Source organism: Chiroxiphia lanceolata, chromosome 4 (assembly GCF_009829145.1).
Source record: "Chiroxiphia lanceolata isolate bChiLan1 chromosome 4, bChiLan1.pri, whole genome shotgun sequence".
NCBI classification, from domain to species: Eukaryota; Metazoa; Chordata; class Aves; order Passeriformes; family Pipridae; genus Chiroxiphia; species Chiroxiphia lanceolata.
Genome location: NC_045640.1, coordinates 31,639,335 through 31,660,309, shown reverse-complemented (window position 1 = coordinate 31,660,309; position 20,975 = coordinate 31,639,335). Strand labels below are relative to the sequence as shown.

The following is a 20,975-nucleotide window of genomic DNA, read 5'->3' as shown; positions in this document are numbered from 1 at the left end:
AGCAGAACATCCATAGTCAGAGAAACATGGCTACTGGAAGATGCTAACTATTTCTTAAACTGAGAGTTTCTTTAGCAGTGGAAGAACTAAACCAGAAGCACAAAGAGGCTTCAAAATGTACTAAAGATGATAAAGAATCTAGACAAAGATACTAAAATCCCTAAAAGCTGTCTACTCCAGAAATAAAAGATGAGCAAAAGGGGCTGCAGAAAATAACAGGACCAACTTAATCACACTCCTTCTTACCATAGTCCATAATAGTATATTCAGATATCTGCAAGTAAATACAGGATTTTTGTCTTATATGTACTTGTTTTCAACTGAAAATATTTTCCAGATCCTATAGAAACTGCCTGATTTCCTGTTTTTGAAAGAACACTCCCGTGAAAATCTCAAGGTTTATCCTGTTATGCTGTAATTTTCCTTGTTTTCTAAATCCACAGATTGGTTCTCTATCTTCTTTCACCAGTGCTTAATGCTTTTCTGCTTTGGTCTCTAAAGCTCTGTGCAATTTCCCAGCTTATGCTCTGAGCTGGCTCCTTCCTACATACTTGCATTCCCTCCCTTCACCCAAGGCTTTCCCACATTACAATACAGTTCTTTTATCCTTCCTGTTTCTTAATTTCTGCAGTTCCTTGCAGCTTTCCAATCAACCTTCTGCCAAGGACTTCCCTTCTTTTTCTTGACACCCCCGGTTTGTTTTGTAAGACAGTTAATTGCACAGTCAATTACGTCATGATATTAAAGACTGTATCAGTTTTCTTCTGCGTGCCTAAGAACACATGACACATCTTGGTCACTACATAAAGCACATGACACAAGGTAAAACACAGGCAATGCCAGAAGGTTTTGAGTATTTTGTCATAGTGCTTCCCACAACTGTTGCTAACGTATATGATCATTAAATGTTTATTTGCTCACACTAAAATTATACCTTTTATTGTAAGTTATTTGGAGTATGCACTTTATTTGGCTGCTGACTTGTACTTGATATTACAACAAATATTACAATAACCTGATCTAATGGGTGGTATCCTTGCCCAGGGCAGGGAAGTTGTAACTGGATGATCTTTAAGGTCCCTTCCAACCCAAACCATTCTACGATTCTATGAAATAGATACCATTTATGTATAGTAATGAACAAATAGCACGCAAGCTGCTTATGGCTGGATACATCTCATGTCCTGTATTTCTCATCAGTCTGCCCCGTTGCCTGTTTCCTGCACTCCTAAGCAGGCAAGATAGAGAGGTCTTCCTAAAGAAGGCGCCTGCCTAAAATCTTCCCAAGGACACAGAGTAATTAAAAATCCCAGCATTTACGAAGTGAAAACTGGTGCCACGGGTTTGCTCTCAGTGTTTTCAAAGAGACGAGATTTTATTTCGGATTTCCCTGTGCCCAGCTTCCCTCTCGTGAAAGTGCAGCTGAAAATGGGCTCTGCTGCTGTATTATAGATGGAGAGGCGGGCCGTGTGGGCGGTGGGAGGACTCTGTCCCTGCCGGGCGGGGCCGTGTCATGTGGCCCCGGCTCCGGGAAGCGCCGAGGGAGCGGGGCCGGGAAGGAAGGAAGGAGGATGGCGAGCTGGGGCCGGGCGCTGCTGGTGCTCGCCGCGCTGCTCGTCCTGGCGCAGCTCTCCTGGGCGCCGGACCCGGTGAGCCCGGGGCGGGAGGGGAGCCGGGACGGCGCGGTGGGTGGGATCGCCCCCAGCCCTCTCCGGGGGATGGCGGGGGGGATACGGCCGCTCTTCCCCACGCCGGAGGCCGAGCGAGTGCTCAGACCCGCGCGTGTGGATGTGCGGGGTGTCCCGCTGCCCCACGGGCTCGGCGGCTTCCAAATGGCTCCTGTGGCGCGACCGGGACGGGCTGTGCCACGGGTGTGTTGTACAAGTCCTTGCTCGCTCCTGCACTCGGTTTCATGTGCGTCTGTAAGGTCAGTGTTGCCCTCTTACGCCAAAGCGGCGATTTCCCAAAGGAAACTTAGGACGGGCTTGCTAAAAGTAGGGACACCTCGGAATCTGCTGAGGGTATTTGCTGTAGCTCACCCAAGGAGAAGTGTTAGAGTAGGCGAGCTTGGGATGTCGTTTCTTGTTCTTTAGGCTGTTTTGTTGTTTGGGTTTTTTTTAAGCTGAATAAGTGAAATATTTAACTTTTAGTGGAATTGTGAAGTTGGGATGGGGCAGAGGTAGTTACTTGGAACGGGCTGGCTTCCATCTTCTGGATATGTAAACAGCTGCTCTTGCTTCCTGGTGTATTTTTTATTCCTGAAGTAGCGAAGCACTCTAATCTCAGCAGTTCCTGAATCTCCTCCTCCTCTGTAAAGAGGACAGGTTTTAAATATCTCTGGATTTCAAAATAATATTTTGCAATCTATTTTTAAATATTTTGGGAACATCTACTTCCTTCACTCTAAGACTTTTTCTAGCAAATGTTATTGATTTCAGGAAAATGAGTATGGAATTTGTGAGAGGGGGAAAGGACTGTAGACATCTGGATGACCCATGTTCCCTTAGCTTCCTGATTACACAGAACTGGGCACTCTTCTCGCCTCTCTCTTCTTCCCTCTCTCCTCTCTCCTCTCTCCTTCCAGTCCCATCCCACCCATCTCAGAGAAGTTTCCCAATACTATAAGCCATCTCTAGCTTAAAACACTTTCAGAATTTTAGCCAAAAGTATCCTGGGGTATGGAGTGGTAGAAGAAAATGCCAGCTATCAGCAAAGTCTAGTCATTAGAGCTTGATTTTTGCATTGGATTGTACTTGGTACATCTTTGCACTTGCATCTAATCCACTCTGTGTCCAGATTGCAAGTTGTGCTGCTGTGCAGCCAGATATCAGGCTTGGATATTTTGGTTTTGTTTGATGTACTGGATTGCATCATTTGCTGGAGAATAAACAATTTTTTTCTTCCTACATACAGCTGTTTGGTTTCTTTTCATTAACAGAGAACATGGCAGCTAAATGTCTTGAATTACACCTCAGTAGAGCAGACTGTCAGTCCCTTTAGCTTTCAGTTAGGCCCCCTCAACCATACTGAACTTTTTGTCCAAACTGCAGTTTAAATTGGCTTGGTCACCATTCCTTCAGAGCTGCAAGAGTACTCTTAAACTGTCTGAACAGCATTGGGACTGCTGCAGCACAACAAGAGTGCTGCTTTGGCATTGTCCTGTGAGGGAAGGGGAGCAGAGAGAAAAACGTGTTAGACCACAGAGTTCATAGACCAAAAGATGCTGAATATAACAGATTGACTGAAGGAGGCTGAATGCAGTGTCCTTAAACTATGGAATTGTATTTAATAACTCAAAGAGGTAATTTTATATTTATTCTTACATATGAAGATCAGAAACACTGAATATTAAGGAAGGATGCCACAGATGGTCCACTTCAAAAATATATTTGAGGGTAATTTAAAAAGTGCTGGCATTCCTTAGACTGGAAAAGCGACATTCAGTCTATTTCATATTAATGAAATTAGGCTAGGTGTCAAAATAGTTGCTCAGCAGTCATTAAACCTTGCATTAATTTGCTTTACTGCAGTGATTAATAACTGTTATTACTTGATTTTTTTCTTCCTAGTTAGGAGTTCATCTCAACAATTTTCTAGCTATTGGTTCCTGTTCCACTCTACGTTTTTCGTAATATTAATCTTCTGTGCCACTTCCATTTTTTTTTCTTTTTATTTCTGTCTTTCCCCATATCATGTTCTCTTTCTCCTCCACTCTGTTATCTTCCTTTTAGTGTTTTAATCCTATGCTGCCGCACATCTGGTTTTGCCTCATTATGTACATCCAAGTTTGAAAGTCAGCAGTACATCAGATAATGAAAATATGCAACCTACCGGCAACAGTAGGTTGTTTGGTTTTTTTGAAAAAGCAAACAAAAAAACCCAAACTAAACAAAAAAGGCATTAAATCACCATTCACGAATAGCTGTATTCCTCCTAGGGGGTTCAATATGTGTTTGAAAAGCAAATTTATAGTGATAACCTCCTGTTTGGAGCCAGCTTCTGCTGACGTTTTCTAGGGGACCACCTCTGGCTTGTCACATTGGAAAGTGACAGCAATTCTGTTGTGCTGGAAGAATGTTTCTTCTTCTATTGCACAGCATTTATTGTTCCTCCTCTACTGTCAGGCCTCAGCAGAGAGGAGAATCTTGCTGACCACAGCAGTAACTTCATAGCTTCTTGTTTCATTCTACTTTGAAAAAGTTCTTGATGGTTTTTTCTGTTGCTGCAAGAAAATCCTTTAGGTGTCTTTTTTTTCTTTTTACCTTGTCAGAAAGATTTACTGTTACTCTTTAGCTGATTGCAAAAGGGAACAACTTTTTGTTTGTTGTTAAAACTTCATGTAAAAAACAGAAGCCAAAACACTTTTAATTTTCTAGTTGCCTTTTTAAGTTATTGCTTATGTTCCAGGGGAAGCCATGTGAGGAGCGGCTGAGGTCACTTGGCTTGTTAAGCCTGGAGGAGACCGAGGGCAGACTTCATCACAGTCCACAACTTCCTCACAAGGGGAAGAGGAGGGGCAGACACTGATCTCTTCTCTCTGGTGACCAGTGACAGGACCTGAGGGAATGGCCTGAAGTTTTGTCAGGGGAGATTTAGGTTGGATATTAGAAAGGTGTTCTTGACCCAGAGGGTGGTTGGGCACTGGAGCAGTCTTCCTAGGGAAGTGGTCTCAGCACCAAGCCTGATAGAGTTCAAGAAGCATCAGGACAATGCTCTCAGGCACATGGTGGAATTCTTGGAGTGTCTTGCACAGAGCCAGGAGTTGGACTCAATAATTCTTGTGAGTCCTTCCAACTCAAGATATTCTGTGATTCTATGATATAATAGTTTATCTAAAGAAACTACTAATAATCTTGACTTTCTTCAGATACCTCAATCAAGCAGTTTTGAAAGATGTATGTGTTGTTTCAGGAATTATTGGTTCCTTTAGCTTGCTTTATCCATAGACAGATGAGGAATCTAAAATTACTGCATGTAAGGAGGAAACATTTTCTCTGTTACCTCCCCCTTTTACTGTTGCTTTCTTCACCTCTTTTGTGACTTAGGTTGCAAAGGTCTGGGAAGATAAAAATAGCTGCAAATACAGGATTAAAGTCTCAGGATGAAGTGTCAGGAGTGACATTCTGTCACATTTAAGAGTGTTAGCACAGGTGACGTTTAGCACCAGGAACATCACCTGCAGTCCTCTGAAATCTGTTTGCATGATTGCCACTGTTTCCTCCATGTGCTCATGGGCTATACTGACAGATTAACTGAACTTTCATCCCTTTGAGATAATTTTTTGTTACAGGCTTTATCTGTCAAGAAGCATATTTTTGAGAGCAGGTTTCTCCTGAAGGTCCAAATCTGTGCACCCATTGCAGTAGGATGCATGAGTAATGTCACTTTTTCGAATTGATTATAGTATTGCAGGATGGAAAATTTCACAAGACAATTGCATTAATACTGTTAAGCATTTGTCTGACTTTGCACAAAGCCTGTGACTTTTGTTGCCTAATTAGTCATCTGATATCCTTCCCTACCCTCCTTGTTTTGACACTTCTTCATTTTGAAAATTAAATGGCCTTTTGCATTTGATCTTTTGTTCCAGCTATGCAAAGGCTATAACAGCACTGCAGTGAAATCTAGGAAACACTTCGCTGCTGGTCCTATACCTTCGTCTCACATCTTGGAAAGCCAAAATTCATTTCGTGCTTTCTCCCAGCAATTTGAAACAATACAAAGAGAAGCACATGATAACACACAGAAAGCAATCCCAATTCAGAATTGCTGTTTCCAGTTGTAACAAATTTAGGCCAGTGTTTAAAGTCCGTGGCGTTGTGTAAGACATTGTGTTTTCTATATTAATGCATTAAAACCAGATAATGGGATTAGACCAAAGAGAACATGGACATTATTTAGCTTGTTCTAGTTTAGTTTGTTCAGTTAGGTCACTGCTGGAGATCTTGTCCCAGTTTTCATTGGAGCCAGAATGTATTATAAGGGCACACTTGTAAAGTAATCTAATTAATACAACCAAATAAATATTCAAAATCAAGGGTGGTGAGGAAGGGAAGTGGTGGAAGGATTCCTACATATTTTTGTTTCTGTTCTGTCTCTCAAACACTTGTGCTTTGGCAGCCTTTGTATGGACTCCCAGAACAGCACATGTACCTTTGTTTTTTTTCTTAGTGGGACATATTGTGCTTTAAGGAGCTTACTGAACTTCTCAGATAGCTAAGGGACCAAATCTGGTCTATTCTCAACTGGCTTGAAGCAGAAGTACAGGCACCTAGTAGGCAATTGATTGTATTTCACTGGGTAAAACGTGCAATTATCATTGTGGCATATATATGCATATGTTTATGTATTTATATGCATGCTTTATGTAATTGATGGGAAAACACCCTTGCATTCACTTTGAGTACACCTAAAATAGTTCTCAGACTTTCATTTGTAACTAGCCATGCTTGCAGTAATGAAGATAACTATTTTTAGTTATATTCCTGAAATGCACCTCTCATAATGTTTAGCACCACTTCAGCAGCATTTTTCCACACTAAATCAAAAGTCCTGCCTTTTAGCTCATTATGCCAGCTGAGTAATATGCCCAAAGTTTAGTGTGCTTTCCCTACCCCAGCTACACAGTGAAACTGAACACTAAACATAATGATGAATGGTGCTATAAAATGGGATTATGAATTGGACAAACGGAACAAACTGGTCCATCCTGAGATTTAAGGTTTCTGAACTTGTATAAAGAAGTAAATAAAGTAATAAGTAAATAAAGTAAGTAAATAAAGTGCTCTTCATTAAATCACACTGAGTAAAAGTGGGTTTGTATCTTTATCATGAACTTGTGCTTGCCCTGGACTACATTAGGCAAGTTGTCTGAAGGTCTGTCAGACAGCATGGGGAAGTTGCTGCTTGTCTCCACCTCTTCTGTTCTCCTCTGCACCCTTTCCAAAGTCCCAAGATTTTGAATTAACTGACTAGTCCCAAAGGTTTAATTCAAAACTAAGTCTGCTAGAATAATACTGTTTTAACAAAGAAGCTAAATAGTAATGTGTCACTGTCTTTACAGTATGGAGAAGAGTGCAGGAGTAAAATGTACCCTCCTTCTGGACCAACGTAAGTAATCTGATTCAACTTGTCTAGCAAATTACAGAGAAGTTGTGATTTGCAAGTCTGAACAGGGTTTTTTCTTGAATCTCGTTCCTGTTGCAGATGTAGACAATGCTCATTACAGGTGGGGAGCACCTATTTTGTCAAATGTTTTTTCAGAGCCTTCTTTAAATTTGATCTCTGGTGTTTATGTTTCAGGTTCAAAGGGAATATACCCACATATGTCATAAATCTTGATTTACCTCCCAGCAAAAGATGGGATAACTTGATGCAGGACAAAAAGACAGAGGTAGGATATGCAGAGCTTGTTTGAAGTTTAGCAGGTATAAAGCTAGCACATGGCCTTTTATTTTCAGAAAGGTTTTGGAAAGGAATACAGCTGCTAAAGTTATATGAAAGGGATAATATTTTGAGTTGGCTTTTTTAATATGATTCTAGCCTAAAATAATGCTTGAGTAAATTTTTTTTTCTGTTCAACACTTGACCTAGCAGTATCAAATATAGAGGCACTGATGTTTGGGATGTAGAGGAATAAAATACAGTGTGCCACAGAGCAAGTGTGTGCCATTTGATTTATCAGATCTCTTTAGTGATGAAGCAGTGCAGGATGAAGGGGGAGGAGTACACCAAAGGGACGGCTTCAGTAAACTGAAGTGAAACTGAGGCAGCATCCCTTCTCCTCTGCACCTCCCTGCTTCTCTTAAAACACTGCATGAGATGGTGAAATGGCAAGGGGGAAATTAAGAACTTCCTGCCCTTTTCAGGGATGCTGGTTGTAGCACTGGTGTTTACACAGCAAAAATATTTTTTAAAATACTTGAGCCTATTTCAAACTACTTAAAACAGCTGTTCTTCTGAAGATTGCTAAAAATTCAATTCAGTAATAATTACTTTCTCAAACAAGGCCAGGGCTTTTTGCTATACCCCTGCTGACCTTGAGCTTTCAACTCTGAAAGCCAGACAAATTCTACTTACATGCTAATATTTAGTTTTAAAGTCTCATTTAAACCAGTGGATGTTGGAAGCTTCAGGTTGCACCTTAAATTCTGAAAGGTTTTATCTCTTGTGTACTTTGGAGTTAGATGGAAAGGAACTGTTATTTGTGGCCATTCACATGTCATAAATGGAAAGCATGTGCTTTTATAAGAACTTTGTCAAGTATTTTTGTCTTCAGAAGTACCAGTGCTTAAGCAAAGAGCTTGTAATTAACATTTTTAAAGATAGAACGGGGCAGAGTATTAAAATATGATCAAAGGAACACAAGAGGAGGATGGGTTTCCTGTAATCCATTTTCTCTGGTAGAAGGACATGTTGGAACTAATCTAGAAAGTTACTTGAACAAAGCTTGAAGAGTGATTCTCTTCAAGAGTGTCGGGGGTTGGAGGTGTTTTTCTCACCAAGAACACCACATTTAGCACTTTATTTAAATACATATTTTCTCAACATAATGTTTTTCTGAAAGGTCTGTGAAGGGGTTCTGTTAATATTCTAGCAATTCTTATGATTAAGAGTTTCTATTCAGTAAAAGCTCTTGTTCTTTTTAGCTGAAGACTGTGGTCCAGAATATTAAAGATATAGCAAATACCTTCTTCCCCAGCGGCAAAGTTGTTGACATAGTGGATAACAAAATAGTAAGTATTTTCAGCTTAATTATTTTATTACTGTATGCTCTGACTACCAGAATTAAAATGCTACTAAATTTGGCAGATAAGAACTTCAAAAGTTCCTAATTTACAAGTTCTTAATTCCACTTCCAGAAAAGAACAGAAATGCTATTTAAAGAGTCACTCTGAAGTTTTACCGTCTTGTCAACTCTGAATTACTCTGAAACCGTCAAACAAAAAATGCATGTGCCTCTTCCTCCTCTAATTTTTCCCAAGATCTTTTCAAGTTTGGATTAGTCATGCTAGGCAAATATGACTTAGTTAATATAACAGTAGCATAAAATCAGGTTTTGTAAACTGTAATAAGGGTCTGATTACAGGGACAAGGCCCTTTGACCAGGCCTCATCTTAAAAAATAACTTGATTCAGATTAAAATAAGCTTTGGCATGGAATCAGGACGGGGAAAGCAGTGTAGCAGTAGGCACATCATAAAGTCAGATTTCTTCCCCATTTTTATTTGCAGCATATCCCTGTGTGCCTGAATGGCGTTGACATAAAGGCAGCACATACAGGTAGTCACACCAATGTGGGAAAATTAGGGATGCCAACAAACACTGACATTAAGCTAAATTCCAGTTGAGCTTTTAATATATACAAGTCCTACTTCACTCTGTTCCATCTATTGCTGCTGAGATACTGTGCTAGTCTCCATTGCTCACGTCAGTATTTTGATAAGTAATAGTTTTTACTTTTCCTAAGTATGTGCTTGTCTTCAAAGGACTCTGCAAACATCTTCAAGTTCTACTGGCTGCAGAGAAATTACACACTCAGTAGTTGTGAGAAGGGTGTACCTGTTGGGGAGTAACAAAATAGTGTTAATTTAAACATACGTCATACAAAACTTTTCTTTTCAGGCTCATCTGACCGCCACACTTCCTTATCCTTTCAATGAAGAACTCCAAGGGATTGCAAATTCCTCTGGGATTCCTTTGGGTAATAGTTTTCAACACTCATTAACATAGTGGAAAACTAGGAATCCAGACTTGTTTAAAATTAGTATGTTTACCAGTCTGCAGTTAGTTGTAGTCATCTGAGACCTTAACAAATTATTAATTAAGTAGGTAAAGCAATAAATTGCATCTCACACTAAATAAAAACAATATTTTAGAGAACTAAATAAAATCACATAAGCCTTTCATCTGGCTGGGACTTCTCTGTAGAGCTGTGGTTTCTCATTCCTAAGTTTTGGGAACTGGAGCAGGTCTCAGCTCCTGTGCACCAAAATTTGGGGGAATCCTTTATTCTCATCGTTCAGCTGTGTGTCTGCTGTTGACATACAAAGGGCAAGCTCAGTCTCATGCTGTGATTTCTTTCCCTTGTGATCCTTGCTACTTCCTTCTGCCTTCCCTTTGCACCTCCTGCAGAAGAATGCCATTCCAGGTGAGAACTAGGCACTGAATTCTTCCAGAATTGAGACAGAGAAGGTCTGTTGACCTGTTCCCACTGCTTCCCTTATACAGGAGCAGTACACCTGGTGCCAGGCAGCTGCTCCTATATGGGAGTAGGGGTACATATAGCAACTTTCTTCTTTTAAGTGAATTTTATAGCTTCTTGTGAAGTTTCCAGAGGAGGAAATAGCAATGATTGTCGTCTTTCTTTGTGGTAAGGCAGAAGGCCAAGAGATTCTGATCCTTCTGTTTGCCTTTCAGAGAGCTCTTGATTTTGTTGAACCAGTTATTTCAAAGATCAAATAAGATTTAAACAGGAATTCTAAATAGAAATATGACAGGATAATGAACTTTTCAGTATGCTTGTTTCTAACCGATTTTTTTCCTGTTCATGGCAAAAGTTTCAAAACTATTGAACTTTGTTTCTTTTTGTTCTAGGGGAAATTGTTATTTTTAACATCTTTTATGAAATTTTTACTGTATGTACATCAATAGTGGCAGAAGATAAAACAGGTAATGTAACCCAGAATAATTTTAACAGTTTTCTTTTATGTAGAAGAGGTTCCACCTCAATTATACAAATACAGTCCTCCTCAGCTGCAGGCAAAAAGGTCTAGTAAAGAGACTAAAAGCAAGGATAATAAAAAGGTATTCCTTGAGAAGGAAATAAGATATCACAGGTGTTTTAGGTTAAAAAAAAAAGGACAGAAATACTTTCAAAGATGGTTTGGGTTTGGTTTTGTTGAATTTTTTTGTTTGTTGGTTTAGGAAGTCTTTTGGGGTTTTTTTTATGGTTGGTTGGTTGGGGTTTTCTTAGTACGTGGTGTTTGCTTTTCTAGGGGAAAGAAACACCAGCTAGACACCTGAAACTTTCTCAGTGCCATGTGGGATTTTGCATCTAGTTTCTAGCTATTGCATATATATGGCGCTAGAGATTGACAAAATAGTTCTCTCTTTTAAGAAGATAGACTCTTTCATTCTCCTTCTCAGTTCTGCAGCCCTTGTCTGCACCTGTTCCAGCTTAGGAAGTTTCTAAGGGATTCTCAGACAGCTTACAAATGTCTCATTTTTAGAGGAAGCTCAATGTGTTGTCATTGCATTAAGATAATGTGGAAAGCATCTGAGGCCCAGATGGACAGCAGTCTGCAAGATTAATTGATCTCAGTTATGGCAAAACATTTCTCTGATCAAAAAACCCCCCACTATTATTCTGTGCTTATGAAAAAGGCAACTAGAAATGGTATTTTCCTTGCTTACTTTCCCAGGTATTTGCTTGCTTAGTCATTTCTTGCATTTCTAAACTGAAATTTGTCTCTTTCTTTAAAAAATCTTATTTGTTTGTTTGTTGTATAGGGAAACTGTACCATGCCAGAAACTTGGATTTTGGACTCTTTCTAGGGTAAGTACCTAAACTTGTGACTTTTTTTTTTTTTTTTAACCCAAAGAAAAAGCTAACTGAACTTGAAATTTCTACATGCATTTTTTGAGTCTAACTGATGAACTGGATGTTGATAAGACAGTGACAAGTATTCTGCATTGTGTGTTATGCAAAAAGGCTAAAATGAAAAGGATTATTCTGCTGATGTTATGTCAAACTGCCCCAAGTGCATCCAGAACAGTTGTGTCACTAAGTTTTTTCTCAGCTCTAGTTTAAACTGTCTCAAACCACAGAATGGTTTATCTCTGTGGCACAGTGTGTGCCTTATCTCTGAGGCACAGTATGTCTTGTTCTTTACATGATGGGATGAAGCATCAATTTTAATGTATGCAGTGAAATGGGGATTAGATTGAGGCTTGGCTTTTTTATGTGTTTTTCTTTTTTCTTTTCTCGGATTATTCCCCTCGTTACTGTACTGTACTTTACTGGCACTTCCCGTGACTCATCATTTCCACTCAGGAGTCAGTGATTTATATTCCACTGATCTAACACCATCATTCATTTGGATACAAACACTGTAGTTTGTTGCCCAGCACTGCATTGTCTTTTAGCTCTCATTTCACACCCCATGATCAGGTAGTTCAGCATTTGCTTTTATTACCCCAGTATATTTTTTAACATCACTCATCCAGACGATGCTCAATGCCCAATTGGAATTTAAATGTTCATCTTCATTAAAATTCTCACCTGCCTATCAAAACCTCACTTGTTGTCAACTGTAACTCCACCAGTCCCTTGGTTTTGCATGTGTTGAATTTCTCTCACTTGTCAGAAATACATGTGAACATGTTCCTTGAAAATTAAAGAAACTTCAAAGCTGTTCCCAGAGCCCGGATTGTTTTCAGAAAATGTAAGGATCTGCTAAGTGATCTTTATCACTCTCTTGCCTACAAACTGGTCTGGCTTATCGTACAAAGTCAACTTGGGACTTCCCTTCATGTAGAGAAAATCCAGTAGTATGTGGTTTCTCTTCTTTGAAAAGTTAGAATTCGAGGTTTGGTGTCATAGGCAGTACCTGTAGCTCCCTTTGCCATCAGGAACAGAAAGAAGTTGTGTGTGTTCACAACAAACCAGCTCTCGTGGTGGTGCTGTTTAATCCTAAGCACTGTATATGCTCTTACATCAAACAAAACTTGGCTATTTTCACTGCCTGCCTATCTGTTTAGACTTCTTAGTTGTTCCTTGCTGGTGCCACTCAGGTAGCTATGGAGCAGTGGTGTTGCTTGACATGAGTAAGATCAGAGGATAGGCATCACACGCAGCACACCCTGCATGCTGTGAAGGGAGATTTTAAAATCTACTGAGAGAGGGAAGTTTCAAATTATGTACTTTGTTCTGCAGGTGGGATGTTAAAAATAACTCCTGGACTTTAACTCGGGAACTGAAGCCTTTAGTGGTACTCTTGGACTTCCAGAGGAACAACAAAACAGTATTCAGGTCTACAAATTTTGCAGGATACATAGGCATGGTGTCTGGAGTCAAACCAGTAAGTATGGGGAAGGGGCATTGACAGTTTGTTAAGAATGCTTCAGGCATTCTTGGGATGTTTTTTAATAAATGATCTCTTAATTGTTCTGGTACACAGCATAGCTACTTGAAAAAAGATAAAAGAAAGCAGTGCTGCAGTCTTCCCTGTGAAAGAGATTGCCTAAATGAAATATTTCGCTTTGGACAATTCTTAAAAACACCATTGAATTCTGAATGCGAACAGGAGTGATTACAAAGTGCTCAAGTAGTTAGAGTTTCTTGCTAGCTAATAGGTACTGCTGTAATCTCAGAGGTGAAATGGTGTACTTGTGCTATTTTAACTCTTTCTCCAAACCTTTGTAGAAAAAGAACTCCTAAAGTTTAAGATTTTTTTGGTTGAGTTTTTGTTTAATAGGTACCTGAAATCTGAGGGTTATCTACATCTTAAAAACCAGCTGTACAGAACTATACCAGGGTCTGCAGCTTTCCACAACTCCTTTTCTACATTCTCTCCCTTTATTCTCTATTGTAGGTAGCCCTTCTTGTAGTAGAGCATTCCTTATATAAACCCCTCCATTGTGTCAATTTATTTTTGTCTTCGGCTCAAATAAATTGGGAAGAGTCCGTTCTGATATGATCCAGTGTAGCTGAATTCCATTTTTCTCTGAAAGAAACAATTAGAAGAATTTGAATTTGAATTGCATGTTGCAAGTAGCATGGATTGAATCAAGTGCAGCTGCACACCCACGTGAATACCAGTAACGTATCAGGGCGTACTTAGCACTGGGACTTAAACTGGAGTAGTACGCACAGGTCTGAGAAGAAGGTGACATACAGCAGGGAAAGGAAAACTGGTAACTCAGTAATGCAACACAGACCAAAAGAAAAAATGGCCACAGGCTTGGCTTGGCTTGACTTGCTTAGCATAAAAACATGCTTTGCTGATTGCTCGGCCGGGTCAGAAAACTATGAATTATCATTTCTGCTTATTCAAGCAGTGATAAATTAGGTTCTTCTCTACATGGGATTGATCTTGCAGTCTATTACTCGAAGAGGAAGAGTCTAACAAACAAGAAGCTCAGTTGACATCTAAATTGCAGTGCTACCTCTTGTTTATTACTGGTACTAGTGAGCTGGCAATGGATGAAGGCTTGTTTAATGCTTTTCAGAACTTGTTCACACTGACAATGAATGAGCGTTTCAGTCTTGATGGTGGTTATGTGGGTGAGTAACGCTCATTTCTTTTATTATTTCTGTACAAGTCTTCCAGAACTTGGGCATACCAATTACCTTAATAAATAGTAAATATTGACCTTAATAAAAATGATGAATAGATTCCAGATGAGTGAGATAACACACAGCTTGTTTTAAAAGCTGTGAAAGTTGTAATTGCTTGAGTGAACTGTGTGAAAACAAATTAGTAACCAGTGATATTTGGCAGGAATCTTCGAATGGTTTCTTGGTAGAAGAGACGGTATGTGGATGGGCTTTCTCACAAGAACAGTATTAGAGAATGCTACAAGGTATTTCCCCTCCCTCTAAATATTCTACTGCTTTAACTTGCTTTGCTTTCAACTAGCATGATCTATGGATCTATGCTTTGTATCCAGTGATACAGATACCTTCCTAGTGGCCCTAGCATTAAATTGTTCTGGTATTGCTGGTACTCTGGAGCGGGGGCCAAGACGTCACACATGATCCCTCCAATTTTTTTCTCAGATTTTTTTTTCTAATGAACCTGGTACACAGGTATCTAAAAGCATAACAGCATTCTGCATCAAAACACACCCAACTGGTAGTTGGATATTATATTAAAGGAAGTATATAGTATATATAGGAAGTAAGCAGAAACAAAGCTGTCATGCAATTAATTAATTCAGTGGAATATGACACCGTATGTCATCATCATTTTATTCATGTTTAATATAGAAGAAGTACAAAGAGCACCTCTAAACAACCATACTTTAGATTCAAAATGAGTAGAGATACTTTGCTTAAATGTGTTCCTTCATTGTGGTCCTGTCTCCTCATATGTACAAGAAGGGGGAGGAAAGACCAAACTAGTAACAACCCAAACTTTTCCTGCGTCTGTGTAACTTGTCCTTCAGTACTTGAACCATTTATAGCATTTAATAGTCCAACACTATTTTATCCACAGTTACCAGGATGCAAAAGACAAACTGGCCAAAACAAGACTGCTGGCTCCAGCTTACTTTATACTGGGTGGAAAAAATTCTGGAGAAGGATGTGTGATAACTCGTTCCAGGACAGCTGCTCTGGATATCTGGGAGTGAGTATGCTTGACCTGACACCCGACTCAGCCTTCCAGAAGAGTACAGGTTCCACCAATAATAGTGTCCGCTATTTCTTGTGACTTCTGTTGTACAAAAACTTTACCATTATTGAAAAATACCCCAGCAAGCCTAAAAAAAACAGTATATAGTATTTATTGTATATATGTACTTACTATATACTTAGAGAAGCAAAACACAAACAGAGATGTCTTTTCCAGCCTTGATATCAAGAAAGGCACGTGGTATGTGTTAGAAACAAACTACGATCGCTGGAAGCCTCCACTAGTATTGGATAATCGTAGAGGACCTGCAATGAAATGCCTGAACCACACAACACAAGAGGTAAAAATCCTCCAAATATGTCCTATCCTGCTGTTTTGAAACTCCCACGTTACAGTACTGACCTGACACAGCCAGGAGTATTCGCGTTATTTTCAAGCACAGCTGTAATGACAGAAGTGGTTGGCGGTTTTATGGTAACGTGTCTCTGCTTCTTGGTAAAAAGTGCCAGCTGGCCCTTTACATGCTTCTTTTTCTTTTTTTTTCCCCCGGTTTTGGGCTTTCTCTTTGTCTAGGCAGGTTTCCTGCAAGTATTTTCAGCAGCTGCATATGCAGGGGATAAACCTGGAGATACTTTGAGAAAGACTTTCAGTGTTTCTTGGGCAGTTTTACATCAGTGAAATTCAAACACACACTGTCAGGCAGCAAATATAGTCCAGTGTCCCATGCTCTACTGAGATCTGGTCTGCTCAAGTTTTTGCAGCCTACATTCTTCTGATCTCAAGGTGTATGGGTATCATGTGCTCTTATAGCTATATCTTGTTATGTAATGAGCCATAAAAAAGTTACTGTTTTCAGCATTTACACTAATAGGATAACGTTCCTTAACATCAGTGTATAATTTTCTTTCAGAACCTCTCCTTACCAGCAATTTATGATGTTCTCTCCACAAAGCCTGTCCTCAATAAGGTAATGCTTCTATTTTTGCAGAAAGTTTAGAATACGGGGCAGATCCCTAATTACTGTACATCTAAGGAGCAGGTCACAGCAATACATTCAGGGTTTTTTTAGGGGAAAACATGGATGTAAAAACAAAACAAATTTCACGTTACTTTGTAAATGCAAAATGTAATTGCTGGAATAGCAATTTTCCGAAGGCCCTACAGCTTTAAAACTCCGAGTAGCCTGAGCCCTTTCCTTATAGCAGGCTCTGGTTTGAGGCAGCAGTTGCTCTACAGACATTGTGAGCACCCTTCTAATCTGAATTAATCTGTGATATATGCCTTTGTAATTAGCATGAAACAAGTTAATATACCTCATGGTTTAGGCATACTACAGGCACATTCATCTTGTAACAGAAGACATTTTAGTCTGAACTTGCAGTTTTTATGTTTAGAATAAAAAAAGACTGAAGGAAGGAGTGAAAAGAGGTTTTGGATTATAAAGTTTAGTTACTATGTTTAGTGGGGGCAGCATTTTTGACTAAGAACACAAGCAATTTATACTTGCATGTTGTTGACTAAAGAAGGTAAATGCTCATTTTAGTTGAACTGTTCAGCTGATATCAGAGACAGGTTTTCACTAGTTGCTGTAATGAGAATTTTTTCTTTTTTCTTCCTCCCACTGCCTGTTAGCTGACTGTGTGCACAACGCTGATGGAGGTGTATAATGGTCATACAGAGACTTACCTGCGGGAATGCCCAGATCCCTGTAGTCCCTGGTAGTCCTGTACCTTTCCTATGTTGGAAGCTGCTTGTCTGAATATTTCTGGAAAGAGATTCGTCAGTCTAACTCCATTCTTCAGAAATCTAATGGCTATATAGAAATGTCAATGAGCTTCTAACAATGAAGGACCCTTTTTCACAGCGGACTTCCTTGCTTTCTAACAGCAGTACTGCTGACAAGAAATGTATTCTGAGTGTCTGGTGTGATTTCAGCCATTTCTGCCAAATGAGTTCAGCAGTTAGCTCTAGATCTCTTCAGTCTTGACAGTATTCTTGTTTTGTTGTTGGTTGTGGGTTTGTTAATTTTTGTTGTTTGGTTTGGTTTATTTAGATTAAAATACTTCTAAAGCACACAAGTTAAAATAGCACCTACCAAGTATGAAAAAGAATTGGGTACAAGAAGACCATCTGGGTCAATACAGTTCTGTTATTCTTTTGTAAGCACTTAAGATGAATTGCATCTGGTCTAATATGAGGATGTGTCTGATATACCCTGTTATAAAATAACCTAGCAAGTATCATGTTTAGTCACAGAAACAAGGTCTTGGGGAAATATCTAAAATTAGATCTGAGCCAAAAATGTCTTGCCACTGATTTAAAGCTCTTTTGCTGAAGCTCTTTCTTGGCCTGTTAACAAATTATTTTTTTTTAATACAGAATTTTCTGTTCTCAAAAAAAAAAAAAAAAATACTAATACAATAAAGAAGAACTACTTTCTTTGACCAAAATACACATGCACTGATTTCATACTTCAGTGTAAGTCACTGTGCACGTTACATATCACGTGGCATAAAGGGCTTTCACTTCTTAATAGACTGATTTTAACAGTGTCTGAAAAACTGATTTGTTCCTTAAACTGATAGTTAAAGTTATTACCATAATAGGGTAATTGGGTTGCTTTGGAAGGATTTCGTTTGTTTGATTGTTTTTTTGGAAAGTGGGGAAGGGAAGCCAGGTCAGGCTGCACCATTGGCCAGAATACAAATTAAGAAAGTAAAGGTCATTTGGAAATAGAAGTAGTAGCACCCTAATACCCTAGGAAGCAGATAAGGAAGCAGTATTTTCATCTGTGTCACTGGCTACATTGCTGGCACTAGTTTCCAGTGCCAGCTCTTGTGTTTTGTAACACGCAAAGAGAAGACACTGGAGAGTAGGCTTAGGGGCTGGTATATATGGTAGTTCCCTTGTAATCTTTCCTTAACCGCCCTAGGAAAGAGCTGATATTCATAGTCCCACTGATCCAGGAATTTTAAGTTGCCGTTGGTGTAAGGAAAGTGTTAGCTCTCTCTTTGGTGTCTGCAGACAGTATTGCATAAGGCACTCCGATTAAAACCTGCAAGTTCATGACATCCAGTCACAATGGGATATGCAGAACAGTATTAGTGTAGTGCAGAAGCTGAGAACACAGGATACTACAGCTTCCTGTTCCAAACACTAAAGCATATTACAACTTTTTTCCCCCATAATTACAAATTTAAGAAATCTAGAGAAGGGAAAACAAGTGATTGTCCATAATAATCTCCCCAGGGAAATGGTGGATTCCCCAGGTACTTTCAAGAGTCTTCTGGACAGGGTGCTGGGGCATCTTGTCTAGACTGTTGCTTTTGACAAAAAGGTTGGACCGGATTATCGTTATTATTCCAGCCTGGTATTTTATGGTTAAAAGACAACCTTTCATCATCCCTTGTTTCAGTAGCCAGGTTACATCTTACTGCAAACTCTGTTCTCATTAGAGGTTCTCCTTCCATCAGCATTGGAAGAAGCAGGGACAGCAGGAATACTATTGGGCAAGTAGCTGATAAAGAAACATGGCTTCTGGTTGAAGAAAATGAAGCACTGATATTCTAGGCCTTAGAACAATGCTTGTAGTAGCACAGCAAGAAGCAATTCAGAGGGATGTAAAACAATGGCACATTGAAAACACACAGAAATCAACATCCCCCTATGTAAACTGATGTTAAAAAGGGCCAGTCTAGTTGTACATCTAATTTTTTTTAACTGAAGTATGCAAGCAGAAGTGTGTTAGCATGATTGTACTACCAGAGTCCATTTTCAATCTCATTTTTGAATATTGAACCTATGTAAAACAAAATCAAAATAACAGCATGATTTAATTAGGCGAAAAATGCATGTGTGAAACACAGCTCCTGGGACACTTGATTCGTATGTAACAGTTAAACCAAGTCAGATGTTATAGTCTGTACTGTGGAGAACACATCATATGCTTCTGAGTGCAGACCTTAACCTGGTAGGGGGTTGTTCAGATTTATTTGGAATGAAGTTGTGTAACAGCCATAATCAAATTACTTCGTAATTTAAAAATAAGTTTACGTGCTTAATTAGTCCTGTCCCACTTTAGCATATGTAGAGCAAGGCAGTGTAGACTATTTACAGTCATTAACTAATAATCTTTTGGTATGTCCCTTGTGCAAGACAAATCTACATTTCCACACTGGAAATGGCTTTATAATTGCAAAAGCACAGCTGAATCCCATGAATGTCTGTCCAGAGCTTGAATGCATATGCCTGCTATTGACTAAAATAAACAAAGCTGTTTAAAAACAAAACCCCCAACAACTATGTGTTACTGTGTCTGTCTTAATATACAAAAAGTGATGAATGTGATTAACTGCTTATTGATTTAACCTTCATCTGTCAACTCTGAAAGCACTTGTTCTGAAGGTTTTCTAAAGCCAGACAAAAAGCTTAATTTGCTCTTTTTACAGATTTCTTTGCTCTTGTTACAACCATTTTTAATGTCAGTTTACTGCCTTCCCCCTGCTTCTGCTGCCCTAGGCACTGTGATGGAAGCTAAGACTATTTCACTGAAGAAATGTTTGCAGCTACTTGCAACGTTAGGATTTCATTTAATTGCCCTTTTTTTTAAAGAGAAAGACACAAATAATGAAAATAGGTGTGTTTCTTCTTATTAATTTGCTGTACACATATTTGAGGTACCTCACAAACACCAGGAGGATGGTCTGATTACTTCTTTTTAGTTTTTTTTCCCCAGGTCAAGAAAGCAGCCATATATATTTTTCTCTTTAAGTTTACATAAGAGATTTACACAGTTTTCCTAGTTCTGTTGTGAAAAACTCCAGATATTTATCAAATGGTTTCAAAAAAAACCCCTGCATATGTAAGCAAGAAGACAAACATACTTTTTTGTTACTGCTGCATAGTGTAGTTCTAGGAAAAGCAGCCACAGTGTTTTAGCTTCTAGCAGATGTAAACAGAAAGAGTTAATCCAGTTTACTGTAAACTCGATTAAGGTATAACAGGAAAGATGAATTATTGTTTGGGCATTGGCATTTAAATGCAAAAAAATATGTCAAGTTTGCCAAGAAAATTTTACACCTCTACAGTTTCAGGAATCCATGCAGTGCAGCCCCATATCATTTAAAAGGAAGAAAGAATGGCATCTCCCATGCTAAAAAACAAAATTTTTGCAGCTAATGAGGACAGGAGAATCCAAAAATTTGAATCTTATCAAAATCAAGCAGTAGTTCTGGGACACACAAGCAAATGAGTTTGCATTAGAGTCAGTTGCATGTTAAGGCTTTGCTTAGAAGCAAAACTCCAGAGCAGTGCTCATGGATGTCCTCGCAGGTACCTGCAAGGAAAGCAGCAAGAGTAAATAAAAGACTTTCACTGGACTGAGCAGGTATGATGGAGAGTGGACAAGCAGGGAGCAGTTGAGAGCTTTAGGCAGGCTCCACAGCTATCAGTGAAATACTTTTTCCCCCCAGCACAAACACGCGTTCCACTTTCACACAGCTAGCTCTTTAGGTTACAGGTGTAAGGAGAAAGAAATGCAAAGAAGAAGCTCAAAAGTTTGGATTTCATCTTAGTGGAAACAGCAGGCAAACTACCTGCTTATGGCATGGATCATCAG

The 20,975-nt window shown here is 39.2% G+C and overlaps 1 protein-coding gene across 1 annotated transcript; it reads left to right on the top strand.

Moving 5' to 3' along the window:
- The first annotated feature begins 1,509 nt into the window (after positions 1 to 1,509).
- On the top strand, positions 1,510 to 19,647 carry ASAH1 (N-acylsphingosine amidohydrolase 1). The gene is made up of 14 exons (XM_032685433.1): positions 1,510 to 1,649; positions 7,064 to 7,110; positions 7,303 to 7,393; positions 8,649 to 8,735; positions 9,624 to 9,702; positions 10,596 to 10,670; positions 11,511 to 11,556; positions 12,937 to 13,081; positions 14,232 to 14,286; positions 14,504 to 14,585; positions 15,221 to 15,352; positions 15,575 to 15,698; positions 16,269 to 16,325; positions 16,991 to 19,647. Exons 1-14 carry the CDS (start codon positions 1,572 to 1,574, stop codon positions 17,078 to 17,080), a joined length of 1,188 nt encoding a protein of 395 aa, XP_032541324.1. The 5' UTR covers positions 1,510 to 1,571; the 3' UTR covers positions 17,081 to 19,647.
- Positions 19,648 to 20,975: the final 1,328 nt, after the last annotated feature.

Excerpts from the sequence above, each read along its gene's own strand:
- ASAH1 (XM_032685433.1), top strand. The coding sequence starts at position 1,572 with ATGGCGAGCTGGGGCCGGGCGCTGCTGGTGCTCGCCGCGCTGCTCGTC. Across the intron at positions 7,394-8,648 it reads TGCAGGACAAAAAGACAGAG|CTGAAGACTGTGGTCCAGAA; the intron begins GTAGGATATGCA and ends TGTTCTTTTTAG. Across the intron at positions 10,671-11,510 it reads AGTGGCAGAAGATAAAACAG|GGAAACTGTACCATGCCAGA; the intron begins GTAATGTAACCC and ends TTTGTTGTATAG.